The sequence below is a fragment of the Syngnathus acus genome, chromosome 9, assembly GCF_901709675.1.
Source record: "Syngnathus acus chromosome 9, fSynAcu1.2, whole genome shotgun sequence".
Lineage (NCBI taxonomy): Eukaryota > Metazoa > Chordata > Actinopteri > Syngnathiformes > Syngnathidae > Syngnathus > Syngnathus acus.
In genome coordinates, this window is record NC_051094.1 from 4,897,052 (window position 1) to 4,913,801 (window position 16,750).

General features: G+C 47.7%; 1 protein-coding gene across 2 annotated transcripts in view; it reads left to right on the forward strand.

Moving 5' to 3' along the window:
* The window catches only part of LOC119127136 (neurogenic locus notch homolog protein 1-like), a 29,035-nt gene that overhangs the window by 7,120 nt on the left and 5,165 nt on the right, over positions 1–16,750 (forward strand). Inside the window, exons 3-30 of one of the 2 annotated variants that reach the window (XM_037258876.1) lie at positions 962–1,122; positions 1,605–1,943; positions 2,849–2,971; positions 3,052–3,285; positions 3,450–3,605; positions 3,743–3,928; positions 4,048–4,161; positions 6,330–6,443; positions 6,517–6,750; positions 6,823–6,933; positions 7,722–7,914; positions 7,991–8,136; positions 8,556–8,669; positions 9,499–9,618; positions 9,747–9,899; positions 10,007–10,235; positions 10,348–10,549; positions 10,660–10,813; positions 10,998–11,182; positions 11,659–11,791; positions 12,110–12,367; positions 12,442–12,554; positions 12,735–13,312; positions 13,382–13,804; positions 13,980–14,128; positions 15,114–15,327; positions 16,113–16,200; positions 16,568–16,730. In XM_037258876.1, coding sequence (XP_037114771.1) covers positions 962–1,122; positions 1,605–1,943; positions 2,849–2,971; positions 3,052–3,285; positions 3,450–3,605; positions 3,743–3,928; positions 4,048–4,161; positions 6,330–6,443; positions 6,517–6,750; positions 6,823–6,933; positions 7,722–7,914; positions 7,991–8,136; positions 8,556–8,669; positions 9,499–9,618; positions 9,747–9,899; positions 10,007–10,235; positions 10,348–10,549; positions 10,660–10,813; positions 10,998–11,182; positions 11,659–11,791; positions 12,110–12,367; positions 12,442–12,554; positions 12,735–13,312; positions 13,382–13,804; positions 13,980–14,128; positions 15,114–15,327; positions 16,113–16,200; positions 16,568–16,730 — 5,387 coding nt within the window. Of the gene's footprint in view, positions 1–961; positions 1,123–1,604; positions 1,944–2,848; positions 2,972–3,051; positions 3,286–3,449; positions 3,606–3,742; positions 3,929–4,047; positions 4,162–6,329; positions 6,444–6,516; positions 6,751–6,822; positions 6,934–7,721; positions 7,915–7,990; positions 8,137–8,555; positions 8,670–9,498; positions 9,619–9,746; positions 9,900–10,006; positions 10,236–10,347; positions 10,550–10,659; positions 10,814–10,997; positions 11,183–11,658; positions 11,792–12,109; positions 12,368–12,441; positions 12,555–12,734; positions 13,313–13,381; positions 13,805–13,979; positions 14,129–15,113; positions 15,328–16,112; positions 16,201–16,564; positions 16,731–16,750 lie in introns of both variants that reach the window. The other variant, XM_037258875.1, reaches the window with a different exon arrangement.

Below are 16,750 nucleotides of genomic sequence, written 5' to 3' on the forward strand. Positions count from 1 at the left end.
AATTAAAATTCTCTTACTCGAGATTGCTACGAAGCGCTGTGAGGTATCAGTTCTGTCGGCCGTTTCTCCTTTTTGTTCTGCAAGGCTGCTGCAAGGCTGTGTAGGTATGCTTGTTGTTGTTAGCCGCATTGTTGCGCATCCTCTCGGAACGCCCCTCAGCTCCCCTCATTGTCATTCCGAAAGTATGCTTTTCTCCCGCTATGTGGGAACTTACCAGCCGGCGTATTTACGACGCTGTGAGAAACATCACACGAGTTTTGTCCCCCTTTTTACTGCCGAACAATACATTGTTCACGGAGAGCCGTGACGGAAACAAGGAGCTCCCATTTAAAGGCCCGCTTCTCATAGACACGTTGGCCTGTTGTAAAAGCACCTTTTTTAAGAGACACGGGCCCTATCGAGTAAAGGCTATTACCCTATAATCTGATTTATGACCACAGAGGGTTGACCCTATTGTTTTCCCTTGGGTTGCTTATGGAATTCCCATTGACTGAACAATTCAAATTGACATCGGAGTGCAGTAGAATTTTTAAATCGCAAAGGCACTAATTTACTGGGTGAAAAAAATATTAATTTATTTATTTGTTTCTTTTTTTATTCATGTATATTATTATATTATGTTATATAACGAGCACTTTGAGAGTGATGATTGAGTCGTAAGACCGTTTGAAAACAAAGTGAAGGCTGCTTCCAACGAGTGTCTGCCTCTTTCTCCTCAGGCAAAGACACATTCACACGTGAACAGGTGCCACACACATCTTACTTTGTCTCACCACAATAAAGTCACAATGTAATATTTTTTATGTACAATTGACACTTTTGTGTAGTCCATCAAACCTATACTATTTGTTTTGACACTTTTAAAGGCTTCTCGCATCCACATTGAAACTGTTGACCATTTAACGATTTCAACACAAAAACAAAACACACACATTTGATTAAATGGGATTACTTTCCTCAGGTGTCAAGATGGATACGCCGGAAACAGGTGCCAGCTTCGCATCCCGTGCACCAGCGGAACCTGCTTGAACGCCTGCGTTGGCACGCCGTGCCGCAACGGGGGTACCTGTCAGCTGGACGGTCTGCAGGCGTACAAGTGCCGCTGTCCGCCCGGATGGTCAGGTAACAAGAAATATACTTGTTTGGATTAGAAACGGAGCCGTTATTTATATAATTTTTTTATATAGGCGTTATTTGTCTTAAGCGGTTTGAAAGTGAACGGATATAATGATGTTACATCATGCTAAGATAGAAATGTCTTGTTGATGAAAGTGATACAAGTCAAAACAGTAGACACACAATAAACAATATTTGAAAGGGAAAAATATGGACAAAATTTGTAAAAATATTCGACAAAAACAAAAGATATTTTTCTAAATATACAGAAATATTAAAAAATTAAATGTAATGTAATATTCAATATCACCAAAATATTTGATCAAAATATTAGTTTTGAATATTGTTGAATATGTTCTGCCTGTAATTACATTTTTGTTTTTTGTTGTCCCCTAGTTTTTTATTTAACAGATGAATTGGTTATGGCAATTTTACTCAGGCCCTTATACTACCATATTACATTTTTTCACGAACCTTTGTATTCCCAGGTAACCAGTGCCAATACCCCGACCCCTGCGCGTCCAACCCGTGCGCAAACGACGGGCGCTGCTCGGCCATCGAGTCGCAGTACGTCTGCGCCTGCACGCCCTTCTTCTCGGGCAAGACCTGCAAGCAGGACGTCAACGAGTGCGATGCCAGCCCGCCGCCGTGCAAGAACGGCGGCTTTTGCGTCAACGTGGTCGGCGGCTATCATTGCCGCTGCCCGGCCGAGTACTCCGGCCAGCGCTGCGAGAGCCGCTACCTGCCCTGTAGCCCGTCGCCGTGCCAAAATGGAGGCACCTGCATCCAGAAGGGAGACACCAGCTATGAATGCACCTGTGTGCCAGGTACGAACATCACTTGTGTACGACTCCGAGTTGGAAAGGTAGAGGGAGGAAAAATCCCATCATTAAAGAGGAAGTCAACCCCTACATTTTCTTTGTAATATATGCTCCGTGCAACCCAACTAGTCTAAACCCAGTGTTCTGATTAATGTTTAGTTTATGGAATATAAATTAAACAGGAACAATCCACCTGTTTTTATCCCTCTCAAGCGGCGGCCGTTTTGCTAATCTGGCAACTGTGATGTCATTTTCAGTCAATAGCAAGTGGCAAAATGGTCGCCCCCCTGAGATTGGTGGGCCATATACAACATATTATTGTAAAGAAAATGTTTGGGTTGACATTCTCTTTAAATTGGGCGGATGCTGGAAAAAATACCCTCAATTTATATTTCCTGTTCTTAGTGGCCATTTTTGCCTTGGTTTTTCAATTTGAGCAACTACTTGTTGAGAGCAGCTCGGCGGTGGGTGATGTCATTTCCAGCTGCTGGCTTGCACGTGTGTGTTTTGCTGCGGTTGAGTGTGTGAACAGGGCGAAGGCAGGAAAGCATCTGGGCTTATCGGAAAGGAAATGGTCAAAGGGACAACATCCTTTGGACATAGCATACGATGGCGTACGGTGCCTCCGCGCCAGCTTAAATTGCACATAATGTTACAGTGGCTTCAACTTTTTTTTTTTTAATCCAGTTAAGTACAATCCTGTGGTATTTAACTTTCAAGTTCAAACTCCATTCTCAACATTTTTCTGTACCCTGAATGTGGATGCACGGCAAAGATGCCACAGACCTCAATCATACAGATGGAGGAAAGAAACAGTTGGCCACATTTAACTGAATAACTGACAGCAGTCGGAGGTGTTCAGGCTAGTTGAAACAGTGAGAAAATAAAAAATCACTTTGGACTGTTGGCAGGCTTCACGGGGAAGAACTGCAACCAGAACATCGACGACTGCCCCGGTCACGAGTGCCAGAACGGCGGCACCTGCGTTGACAGCGTCAACTCTTACAACTGCCGGTGTCAGCCTGAGTTCACAGGTTAGTGAAGCCAAGTCACAACATAGTTTCTTTTCAGAATGAAATGAATGAATATTTATATCATTTGTCCCTCGGGACAGGTCAACTGTGCACGGAGGACGTGGACGAGTGCCAGCTGATGCCCAACGCCTGCCAAAACGGCGGCACGTGCCACAACACCTACGGCGGCTTCCAGTGCGTGTGCGTCAACGGCTGGGCGGGCGACGACTGCGGCGAGAACATCGACGACTGCGCCAGCGCCGCCTGCTCCCACGGCTCCACCTGCCACGACCGCGTAGCCTCCTTCGTCTGCGAGTGTCCCCACGGCCGCACAGGTTTGTCCGAAGAGGCGGGGACAAAGACACATTACTTTGGTTTTAAGCTCACTTGACTTACCACCACTGACAGTAAATAAATATACGTGGGGTTAAATCTGCCACCCTTTTTTTTTCCTAAATGCTTCAGATAGATTTTTCCAAGCGTATGTGTTTGGCCGCAGGTCTGCTGTGCCAGCTGGATGATGCCTGCATCAGCAACCCTTGTCAGAAAGGCTCCAACTGCGACACCCACCCCGTCAGCGGGAATCACCTGTGCACCTGCCCTCCGGGCTACCTGGGGGCATCCTGTGATCAAGACGTCGACGAGTGCTCACTAGGTAAAAAAAAAGACAAAAACTCTCACACTGAAGTGCAACTTGCGATAATATGATCCAGATGAATCTACACTGTAAAAAATAAGCAGTGTGTGACTGCTGTCTGAGCTACAGAGTGTAAAAAGTGCTACTTTGGCCAGGTCCCAACCCGTGCGAGCACGCCGGCAAGTGCATCAACACCAAGGGCTCGTTCCAGTGCAAGTGCCAGCGGGGTTACGTGGGGCCGCGCTGCGAGCTGGACGTCAACGAGTGCATGTCCAATCCGTGCATGAACGAGGCCACCTGCCTGGACCAGATCGGAGCCTTCCACTGTATCTGCATGCCAGGTTAATAAGATAAGCACGGCCTGGCATGGTGTATTGAAGCAAGCTTTTCCAAATGTGCCAGCCTCTCTGTCTCGCTCTTACTGTGTAACTAACTCCCCCCCCCCCTGCTAATTGGCCAGGCTACGAGGGGGAGTTCTGCGAGATCGATACGGACGAGTGCGATCACAGCCCCTGCATGAACGGCGGCAAGTGTATCGACAAGATCAACGCCTTCCTCTGCCAGTGCCCCACAGGTGAGGGTGCCGAGGTGAAGCGGGTCCGACCGGGGAGGGGGTTGCGAAGCAAATAGGGCGGGCGAGGGTGTGCGGCAGGCCAGGGGGTGCAGTGGTCGATCTCTTTCGCTCGCTCTCTTCCCCCTCCCCTCCCTCCGAAAGACAAACACACCGGCGTAGTCGACACAAACTGCTCTGCGGACGTGCACTAATCCCGAGCCCTGAGGCGGGCTTACGTCGGCCCTACTAGTTTGAACGCAGGAGGAGGAGAAGCAGGAAAATCTATGGGGGGAAAGACTTGGAGAAGTTTCAACTTTTTCCGTTTTTTTTCCTCCCCTTTTATCCATTAAGTTAGCTGGCTGACTTGATTGAGTGCCAAGTAGGCAGGAGTAATTGCTTGATTATTATAGTTTGTTTTATTGGTATGCACAGAATTGATTGCCCCATTTTGAGAATGCTTGCTCAAAAGTATCAATACGGGACATTAGAATGTTAAGGAATGTAGCTACTCAATCCAAAATAGAAACCGAAAGAGAAAAAAATGGGGATTAGAAGCTTCTTCAAACTGGCCAAACACGTTCATTGAGGTGGAAATGATACCCCCCCCCCCCCATTACTTTATTCTTTTATTTTTCGGCAAGGATCAGAGGCAGCCTGGGTGGGGGAGAAGCAGCATTTCTCCAGTTGAGAAAAAAAAGAGGGAAAGAAAGCGTTAGACGTGATAAAGCGCCAACACACCGAGGCTTAGTGCCAAGGTTACGTGAGGAAGTGGTGGCAGGGAAAGTGTTTTGGCGGGAGGATGCACGGACCGTTATTGCACAAGCAAGAATGGAGGCGTAAGAAAGGGGGGGCACGGGGTTCTCAACTGCCGTGCTTGAAATGTAAATTCCCCCTCCGGCCCGAGACGGGGGTCCCCTCTTTTTATTTCTGTACACGCCATAACCATGGAAACCCCGCTGAGGGCCATTGAATCGTGTCGTTCCTCCAATTTATGCAGTTGACTAAAAAAAATCCCTCTGCATTGTTTTGGTAGTCAATGATTGCATTTGTGAAGAAAATTGTTTTTTTTTTTCTTTCTCAATTCTTATTTGACAATATTAATCAGAATACAGATTTTAGACTAGTGGGGAGCACATAGAAAATACTTTTGTAAAGAAAGTGTTTGACTTGAATTCTATTTAAACCAGTTTACTTTTCTTTATGGTTTTCCTGCATGCTATTTTTTCTTATTAAAACTCCTACTGATCTCTGTGATTGTTCCATCATGTGAGGGACAAAAAGAAATGGAAGGGAAACATCTAGAGCAAAGAATGGGAGCGCCTGCTGGTGAATTTTGAATCACGAGGAACTTGAATAGCGCAAGGTTAAGGGTCAAGCGAGCTCTTTTTCGAGGGAGTGTCTAAGGAGGAGCCTTGGGTTATTGTGATAGAAAAGTTTTCTGGGGGGGCGGGGAAGACAGGCCACCTTTTGTCCATCGGCCTCCTTAGACAGGGGCAACTTTCACTCGGCCCCTCTTTTTCCCATATCTTCACTGGTGCCAAGTAGTGAAGGGAAAAGGGGCAGGGGGGGGATTTCATAGTGTTAAGTGATGATGAGCAGCATGCAGGTTTCAGATTTGGGGGCGAGTAGTTTTTTTTCTTTTTGGGTGACAAAACATCCTTTGGGCTCATTGGCCACATCATTTTTAAAAGGGTCAAGCTATAGTTAAAGTGTAGAATATGTATAGAAATTTGATCATATAAATCAGGGGTGTCAAACAAATTTTTTTCGCGGGCCGCATTGTAGTCATAGCTTCTTTCGGAGGGCCATTATGACTGTCAACCCAAATATGAGCACCGCATATTATATACAAAACAAACTGACAAATAACTCATTTTCAAATCAGACGAGTAAAAACTGGTCAAATATTTAAAAAAAAAAAAAAATTATTAAAAGTGACGACAATTTGCAATTCTAGCAATGACACACAAATTTGATGCACAATTTGTCTTCGCGGGCCACATAAAAGGCTGTGGTGGGCCGTATCTGCCCCCCGGGCCTTGAGTTTGACACCCGTGACATAAATGCTCAGCGGGCCATATTAAAGAACAGAAAGAGCCACGCGCAGCCCGCTGACCACGCTTTGCTCACCCACTGCTTTCCACACTCACATTCCTTCACACCCTCTTGTTTATTTTTTTTTCCTCCAGGTTTCACTGGGCATCTTTGCCAGATCGACATCGATGAGTGTGCCAGCACGCCGTGCAAAAATGGTGCCAAGTGCACAGACGGGCCCAACATGTACACCTGCGAGTGCACAGAGGGTATTCTATTTATCTATCTATCCACCCATGCACCCCCATCCACCCATTGAGATCCTTCCATCCTTCTGGTCAGGTTACACCGGGCGGCATTGCGAGACGGATGTGTACGAGTGCCTCTCAGACCCGTGTCACTACGGCTCCTGCGTGGACGGCCTGGCCTCTTTCAGCTGTCTTTGTCACCCGGGTTACACGGGACGGCTGTGCGAGACCAACATCAACGAGTGTCTCAGCCAGCCGTGCAGGAACGGTGGCGTCTGCCAGGACCGGGAAAACGCCTACATCTGCAACTGCCCCACTGGAACCACCGGTAGGAAGGACTATGGAGTTCTTCTCTTTTCTTTGGGGTGACTGGATGTGTTTTGTGTTTTCATCCTGGCAGGAATCAACTGTGAAGTCAACATTGATGACTGCAAGAGCAACCCGTGTGACTACGGGACCTGCATCGACAAGATCAACGGTTATGAGTGTGCCTGCAAGCCCGGATACACTGGTGAGAAGCTTGTGCATCTAAAGGAGACGTGTTATATTTAGCGAAGCACGTCTGCCTCACAGTTGGAAGATTCCGGGTTCTGATTTTGACAACAGAGACAGCATAGAAGATGAATGGATGGATATTGTCAGAAGCTTCTATAACTTGAGACCGGACCAAAGAGCTGATTTAAGATGGGCTTGAGTGTCAGGTGACCAGTTGGCAATACCTGGTGCAGTTTGGAGGGGGGGTCGAACATTGGCGGGAGGAGGCCGACAGTTGGCGGGCGAGCCAGCACGCTCCTCCGAGGCTGCGGCGGTGTCGATTTCCCGCTCCACCCCGTGTCCCCAGCTTGCTGCTGTTGGGACACGCAAGCTGCCCACCCGCACAAAGACGCCGCACACAAACACACACACCGTTGTGTGCGCAGCGTCACTGGGGATTTGAGCAAAAGAAAAGATTCAGTGAAAGATTCCTGAAAGTTGAGCTTTTAAAAGCTCGGAAAGCCCGTCCTGGAATTGAAGCCAAATGGTCTTCTTTTGTGTCGTGAATGGCGGCGACGCTTCAAGTCGCCGACAAAAGGAGCCGAAACTGCCAACTAGATGGTCGTCAAATAACCGCGACTGGGTTTTTTTTCTCCACAAAAATAAAATAGCAGATTTCAATTGTTTTTTTTCCCCCCTGCAATAAATCAAACTGAAATAAAGCAAAAATCAAACTCTGTTTTTCTATCCAGAATATACTGACCACAAACGATATGCTGTAATTGCCTTTGGAAATAAAAACAGGCTCTCCTTTCCCTCTGCCAGGCGCCATGTGTAACATCAATATAGACGAGTGCGCCATCAACCCGTGCCACAACGGCGGCACGTGTATCGACGGCATCAACCGCTTCACCTGCGTGTGTCCCGAGGGCTACCACGACGCCACTTGCTTCTCGCAGGTCAACGAGTGTCTCAGCAACCCCTGTGTCCACGGCCACTGCGAGGACAAGGTCAACGGGTGAGGCCCGCGAGGACGCCATCTGCATTTTCATCGAGGAGGCTTTTCTCTAAAGCAATGTCGCTTTTGATTTCAGCTACAATTGCCTGTGCGACTCCGGCTGGAGCGGCCAAAACTGCGACATCAACAACAACGAATGCGAGTCCAACCCGTGCATGAACGGCGGCACGTGCAAGGACATGACCAGCGGCTACGTGTGCACTTGCCACGTGGGCTTCACTGGTCAGTGGGCTTCCATTGTGTGACAGTTCTGAGGTTTAGCTCAACTAGATTTATCAGCAATTTCTCTCAGCAGGTCCCTCACAAATATATTTGAAAGTGTTTTATTTCAATATTGGGATTCTGCAAAAAGGTGAATCAGCAGGTGTTGAATCGTTAGTTAGTAGAATAGTTGTTTTTCACAGCGAAAAAAAAGAATACATACTGTATTTTCGCATTGTCTATCTACATGTGCTGCCGCACCGTTTGTGTTCAAATATCCGCTGCGTCAACAGGTTGATATTCGTTAGCCCGTCTGTAGCATGTCCCATTATGTGTTAGACATTATTTTGGTTTGTTTTAAATGTACAACGTGTAATTCTCTTTGTTTTTTTGTTAATTCATGCCAAAAAAAAAAAAGTCTTTGTGTTTTGCAACGGCAGGACCAAACTGTCAAACCAACATCAACGAATGTGCCTCCAACCCCTGCCTCAACCAGGGGACGTGCATCGACGACGTGGCCGGCTACAAGTGCAACTGTGTTCTGCCTTACACGGGTATGAAAATATTATCGGCCGCATTGGCATTCCTCCACAGTTTCCCACCGCTTGTCTTCCTTGACTTATTAGCCGATAGGAAGGGAAAATATCCCATAAATTCAACAAGCTTTCTAGGAGCAAGACTTTCCTTTCCAGTCCCTCTGGCCTCCCGAGATACAAGCATCCCTGCAAAATATTTTTCATGTCATATCTTCTTTCAATTTGAGTCATCTTTTTGGAAAAATCCACACAGAAGCCAAAAGTCTTGGTTTTCTGGGGTGGGAACAGGGCGCTGCGCACATTTCCTGTTTGCCTGCTTTCCCGTCTCCCAGCAGCAGCAAATGTCCCGACAATGGGCGGAAGCTGAGCCTGGCTTCCTGTCGGAGACGTGCCTTGTGGAAACAGATAGGGAAACGTCTCCACTGGGCCGCTTAAAGTGACGGAACCTGGAGAAAAAATCTGCGATAGCACTGATTGAAAGGTCCTCTTTTGACGGGTTATCTGCCGAGTTCATGACTTCTTAACGATGTCACGCAGTACAAGTTAGCCATAGCTTCATGTCAAAACTTTTTTTTAAAACTGCGGCTTCCCAAAGTTTGTGGACACTCACCAAATTCCCTGGACCCGATTTTGTTCTTGGATGATTTTTATCTTAGAGCTGAACAATTAAATTGAAAATGACATGGCAATGTAGTAAAATGCCATTTACAAAGGCCAGAAGAACATGAAAATAAAATGAAAAAAAGGCTTCATTTTGGTCAGTCCTTAATTTTTGATGTCTATTTTGTTTATCCAATGCAAATCAGGTGTTCTACAGTTTTCAATTCTTCGTTGTTTTGTGTTACAGGAGAAAACTGCGAAAGCGTAATGGCCCCCTGCAGTGGCAAACCTTGCAAACACGCCGGAGTGTGTCAGGAGTCGGAAGACTATCAAAGCTTCTCCTGCGTCTGCCCCGAAGGATGGCAAGGTAAACGCTGGCGTCAGCCGTCCGTCCCTGAAGATAGCGTGGGAAAATCCAAACTATTTTGGTGGAAAAGCTTTCTTGACTCATCGTTTCCCGTGAAGCGTATTTTTCACGTTTCTCCTTTTTGTCAGGGCAAACGTGCGAGGTGGACATTAAGGAGTGCGTGAAGAATCCCTGCCTCAACGGAGCCACCTGCCAGAACACGCTGGGAAGTTATCGCTGCGGCTGCAAGCCCGGCTTCACCGGACGCAACTGTGAAACTGACATTGACGACTGCAAGCCGAGTAAGACTTTCCGTCTTTACAACGAGAAAAATAAAATACAAATATCGCCCAGCTGTATGTAAGAGTTGCTAAATGAAGTCAGTGTTCCCTCCATCTCCGTCCGTCAGACCCATGCGGCAACGGGGGTGTGTGTCAGGACCGAGCCAACGGCTTCCTGTGCACGTGCCAGCCGGGCTTTCGGGGCCCGGCGTGCGATGAAGACATCAACGAGTGCGAGAGCCACCCGTGCGAGAACGGTGCCAACTGCACCGACTGCGTCAACAGCTACACCTGCACCTGCCCGCCTGGCTTCAGCGGCATCCACTGTGAAAACAACACGCCTGACTGCACAGAAAGGCATGCCGGGATGAGATTTCTTTTGTCCACTGCTGCCCTCTTTGGTGGAAGTTGGAACGACAAATAAAATCGGATTGTGGTTTGTTTTCCAACTGTGTGCTTTTACCCGCAGCTCCTGTTTCAACGGCGGCACGTGCGTGGACGGCATCAACACCTTCACGTGCCTGTGCCCGTCCGGCTTCACCGGCAGCTACTGTCAGCACGACATCAACGAGTGCGACTCCAGACCCTGCCTGCACGGCGGCACGTGTCAGGACAGCTACGGCACCTACAAGTGCGTGTGTCCGCACGGATACACGGGACTCAATTGTCAGGTAGGAAATACATAAATAGCCTTGAAATAATGGTTGAGTGGTTGATTTAGCTCTTGATCAACACGAGAATGACTTGAATGAAGTTAATTTTTTTTTAAACTTTTTTTAAGAATTTGGTGAGCTGGTGCAGCTCGTCACCTTGCAAGAACGGCGGTAACTGCTGGCAAAGGGGTACGGCCTACAGTTGCGAGTGCCAGACTGGCTGGGCGGGCGTCTACTGCGACATACCTAGCGTCTCCTGCGAGGTGGCAGCCAAACAAAGAGGTAAAAAAAAAAGGAACATTTTTAGTAGGTTGTATCCAAATAGTGTTACATTATGGAACTGAGTCAATTTCTTTGTTCTATTTCACAAATGTTGCTTTAGGGGTGTACAATCAAATTTTCTGGTGAGCCAGATTTGGCTCTGTTTTAAATGAAACCAAATGTGTGTGATTTCCTATTTTCCAAGGGGTGGATGTCGGCAACCTGTGCCGTAACTCAGGCCGGTGTCTGGACGCAGGAAACGTCCACCGCTGCCACTGCCAGGTGGGCTACACTGGCAGCTACTGTGAGGAACAAGTGGATGAATGCACTCCCAACCCCTGTCAAAATGGAGCCACTTGTGCGGGCTTTCTTGGAGGATACACTTGCAAGGTAAACAATGGGAAGTTCAAGACATTTTTATTTCAGCCATCATGTACCAGGAGATTTCAAAATAGAAATAAAAAGTGTGGGGTTTTTTTTCCACATGTGCACGCCTTGTGAAATTAAGCCCTCCATTGTGCTGTGTATGTAAAGCTAACATTGATGCAAAAAAACAAAGTAGACTAAAGTGTACAACAGCCCTAAAAAAATGTAGGCCTTCATTATCCTTAAAATGACTGCATGCAGATTGTATGAAATATGTCTCCGGAATCACTGTAACTACCAACGAGTAACTCCACGGCCTATTTACAAACACCATCCACTTCCAGTAATGCTAATCTCCCCTCGATTAAAAAGCTTCCTGCAGGCCTTGGCCCGGAAAGAAAAACATCGGGTAAACAAAAATCTTTGTGTTTCATGTCCGCCATCGATTCAACTCTTCCTCCTCTTCCTGCTCTTCCTCCTCCTCCATCTTGGCGTCACAGTGCTCGCCAGGCTTCGCGGGGACCAACTGCTCCGACGAGATCAATGAGTGCTTCTCCCAACCGTGCCAGCACGGGGGCACCTGCATTGACCTGATCAATACCTACAAATGCTCCTGTCCCCGGGGAACGCAAGGTCACAATAACCCCTCAACCTATCTTCATTGCTCTCTTAATTACACTTTGGGTGGAAGATTTTAAGTTTCGGGTCAATTTATGTGAAGTTAGGAGTGTTAAAAAAAAAAAAGAAAACTAATAAAAAAAATATTACAACCATTGTGGCAACCAACCCATTTTGATAATATAACATGACAATATTCACAGGCATATCTTCTTTATCCTCAGTAAAAAATGACTTCAGTAGCCTTAATAATTGTATTGTATCACCCCCGGTGGCCACACACCAACAGGAATGAATTCATCATAATTGCCCAATCTGTTTCCTTCACACCAGGCGTCAACTGCGAGATCAACGTGGACGACTGCACGCCGCTGGCCGACCCGCTCACCAAAGAGCCCAAGTGTTTCAACCACGGCAGGTGCGTGGACGGCGTGGGCGGCTACCACTGCCTGTGCCCGCCCGGGTACGTGGGCGAGCGCTGCGAAGGTGACGTCAACGAGTGCCTCTCCAACCCGTGCGACCCGCGCGGCACGCACAGGTGCATCCAGCTAGCCAACAACTACCGCTGCGAATGTCGTACCGGATTCACAGGTACGGTTTTATTCTTTCGCACGTCCCGCTGAGGTTTTGACAGTATAAAGGAATATTTTTTGACTTGACTCTAGGTCAGCGCTGCGACGCCGTGTTCGATGGTTGCAAGGGGAAACCGTGTCGCAATGGGGGCACCTGCGCCGTGGCCAGTAACACTCCAAACGGCTTCATATGCAAATGTCCGCCTGTAAGTGTGTTGAATGCATCTCACCGTCAAGTGCTTTTTTTACACGAGGAATTGCAGATGCAATAAAAGGAATCAAAACAATTGAATAGAACAAATATTAGAATCTAATCGAAAAGGCCCTACTGAGTTAGGATTAGGTTCGATGACAGCCCGCCATTGTTTGCCATTCTTTCCCAACAGGGCTTCACTGGCTCCACATGCGAATACAACAGCCACGCTTGCGGCAGCCTCCGGTGCCGCAACAGCGGCACCTGCATCTCGGGCCAAAAGAGTCCCAAGTGTCTGTGCGCGCCGTTTTTCACGGGGCCTGAGTGCCAGTACCCCGGCGACAGCCCGTGCAAATCCAACCCTTGCTACAACTCGGGCACGTGCGAGGACGCCGCCAAGGCACCGTACTACCGCTGCGTCTGCCCCGCCAACTTCAACGGCCTCTGGTGCCACATTCTGGACTACAGCTCCCCGGGCGGGCCGGGCCACGACCTGGCGGCGCCGCCGCCGTCGGCGGCCGACGAGGCCTGCGAGATCCCGCAGTGCGAGGAGCGCAAGCACAACCAGGTGTGCGACGTGCTGTGCAACAACCACGCGTGCGGCTGGGACAACGGCGACTGCTCGCTCAATTTCGACGACCCGTGGAAGAACTGCTCGGCCTCGCTGCAGTGTTGGCGCTACTTTAACGACGGCAAGTGCGACGCGCAGTGCGACAACGCCGGGTGCCTCTACGATGGATTTGACTGCCAGAATCTGGAAGGACAGTGCAAGTAAGTCAAAAAAACTTGCTGCCATGTAATCCGTCAAACACCTTCAACTTGATGTATTCCGCCCCGCAGCCCGCTGTACGACCAGTACTGCAAAGACCACTACGCCGACGGCCACTGTGACCAGGGCTGCAACAACGCCGAGTGCGAATGGGACGGCTTGGATTGCGCCGACAACATGCCCGAGAAGTTGGCCCTGGGCCAGCTGGTGGTGGTGGCCCTCATCATGCCCGAGCAGCTCCTCAACAACTCCTTCGGCTTCCTGCGAGAGCTCAGTCGCGTCCTGCGCACCAACGTGGTGTTCCGGATGAACGCCGAGGGCGAGACCATGGTCTACCCTTACTACGGCAGCGAGCACGAGCTGAAGAAGTACATCGTCAAGCGCTCGGTGGACACCTGGTCCGACGTGCCCGGCAAGGTGGTGAACGTGGTTAAGAGAAGCATAGATGGGCTTCGGTGGACAAAGAGGGAGCTGGATCACCTGCAGATCAAAGGGTGAGAATCTTTTTTTTTTTTTTTGTAAGATTTCTGCTGAGGTGGCAGAAGTAATCATCCTCTGTACTTGAGCCTAGTAAGGCCCCAAGTAATTAATCGGTAATAAGTGATTGGGATTTTCTATCAAGATATTGAAGATGATCAAGCAACTAAACGTGTTGACTTGGCCCGCTAGCTCCATTGTGCTCTTGGAAGTGGACAACCGTCAGTGCATCCAGCAGTCCAGCGAGTGCTTCCAGAGCACCACCGATGCCGCCGCCTTCCTCGGGGCGTTAGCCTCCAGCGGAAAACTGGACGTTCCCTACACCATTGAAGCTGTTTATAGTGAGTATACGTCTTCTATATATTATGGAGTTTCTACGCAGAAGATAGTAAACACATGTTGTGGCACAACTGAAGGCGTGTAACTATCAATTCAGACTTGCCTATAAAAAATTCAAATCTACGAACCGTGATATAGTGGGGGGAACGCTGCAACGGAAGTTAAACATGCTTCGTTCCGGAGTCTTTCCACACGTGCTCTCATGCACAAGTGGGACACGTGCGGGGGCGCCCACATAAAAAAAAATGGAAATATCCTTGGCACCCGCCCACCCCGGTCAGGTCTTAACCCTGCCGCTCTTTGATTGTGTATTTGTTATGCGGCCATGAACAAATGCAGTGGCGATCAATCAATCCTTTTTTTCTGGCTGCTCTTAAATCCACCGGCTTCAGGCTCCAAAATGCTTAATTGCTGCAAATCAACTCAATGCAGCTCTACATCGCGTTTTTTTTTTTTTTAAATAATTGTGCGTGCACGGGTGCGAGAGGGGCTGCTGCTGCTGCTGCTGCTGCTGCTGCTGCTGCTGCTGCTGCTGCAACCTTCACCTCGCTGAATGTAATACCAGGACTTAAGGCTTTAGGTTGGGGAGGGGAGTTTATCATTTCAAAATCGTTAGTAGAGGGGGGGGGGAGAAAAAATTGATCGGGAGTGTGCTAGAAGTTGGGAGTCTTTGTTATCTGGAAAATCCGAATAAATCCTCCGTCTTTACAGCTTAAAGCGCGTGCAGTAATTTGAAGTTCATTAATCCCCCCCCTCCTCCTTTCTTTTTTTCTCTTAAAGAAGAAATGGTAAAGTTGTCTCTTGGTACCCTGACTTGAAAAGGGAGTTGGGAGGCTGGTAGTGGTCTTTTTTTTTTTTTTCTTCCATCACGCCCCATTCTTTGCACTTGTGATTATTACAGGCTAGATAGTAGAAGCAAGAGTTAGCGACGCGCACACTTCTGGTCCGTCCTCGGTCCCGTGACCATGCTGTGCCTTCTCCCGCCAGGCGGCGCCGACCCGCAGCCGCCGCAGGAGCTCTACCCGCTCTACCTGGTGGTGGGCAGCCTGGCCATGCTGGCCTTAGTCGGCGTGGGCATGGTAGCTGCCCGCAAGCGCCGGCACGAGCACGGGCGCCTCTGGCTCCCCGAGGGTTTCAAGACCACCGAGCCCAGCAAGAAGAAGAGACGCGAACCCGTCGGGGAGGATTCTGTGGGATTAAAGTAAGTTACATTTTCATATTGGAATTCCTAAGAATGATTTTTATCAGGCAACAATATGGAAAGAGATGGGAAATATGTAGAAAAGCTTCTCATGTTGGTGTTTTGCTTTGAAAGTACGAGAGTTTGGGAATCTAATTATTGGTTCCTTTGCCCTAAATGAGGTGAACATTTTGAAGTCGGAATGGTTCCAAATATTCAAAAGATGTGGGAGGAAGAATCAAATGTATCCAATAGCTCTTGTGAATTTTATAGTGGACATTTGTCATTTTGAAATGGTGATAATTGGTATTATTATTAATAATAACAATAATATGTGGAAGAAGCCTGAGGTGAAATATTCATGTATCAGGGTATTTTATTTCAAACTGTGTGGAATTTGGAGTTGGTAAGAATGACTGGAATATGGAAAATAGTTCCCAAGTCGGATGTATGTATGTAGGGAATTTTACTGTACAAATTGGCGATGTTGTTCAGATTTCAACGCGTGTTAACATTTTGAAGCTGGAATAGTGTGAATTGATCAAGAAATCATTTCGGATTTTTGCACGGCTAAGTCTAAGATGCTAAACATTTTGAAGTTGGTATGGTTTCGATTGGTCAATAAATGTGGAAGGAGTAAAATGCCCCAAGAGTGAGGCAAATAAGACGCTCTGTTGAGTTGCGCTTTAATTGACAAGCAAGGGGTGGGCTGTGAATTTGAGCAATGCCAGTTGTTTTTACCATTAATGGAGCACCACTTTGAAGATGTGGAGCAATTTCACCGCAATCTTCTCTCGTTGTCACAGGCCGCTGAAAAATACCTCGGATATTTCACTCATGGACGACGGCCACGATTGGGGAGAAGATGAGACTTCGGATGCCAAACGCTTCAGGGTAAGAAATCAGCAAAAAATAAATGAAATAAAATGGTGTGTTGCCAGAGAAAACAAAACTACTCTGCTACAGCTTTGTGATTTTACGTCATAGTTCTGTCAAAATAATTTTTCAAATATGGTTTGACAGACTTTCTTTTCTTTTTTTTCCCCAGTATTTTTATCTGAAGTTTTTGTAGAAATATTTCACTCTTTTTGTATTTTGTCTAATCTTTTTGTTTTGTGATTTTTTTATATTTTGTATTATTGTCTTTTTTTTGACGCATTAGTGTATTTTTTTTGTCTAATATTTTCTATCACTGATTAATATTATTGTCACGTTAGTTTTGCATTTGCGTCCTTCCATTATTTTTTTTCCTCTTCAGCAGTTTGACGAGCTCGCCGTCCTGGACGCGGGCGAGCGCAAGGACAACCGGCAGTGGACCCAGCAGCACCTGGACGCAGCCGACCTGCGCGTCCCCTCCGTGGCGCCCACACCCCCACAGGGCGAGATTGACAGCGACTGCATGGACGTCAACGTGCGAGGACCAGGTGGGTGACAGTGTCTAATT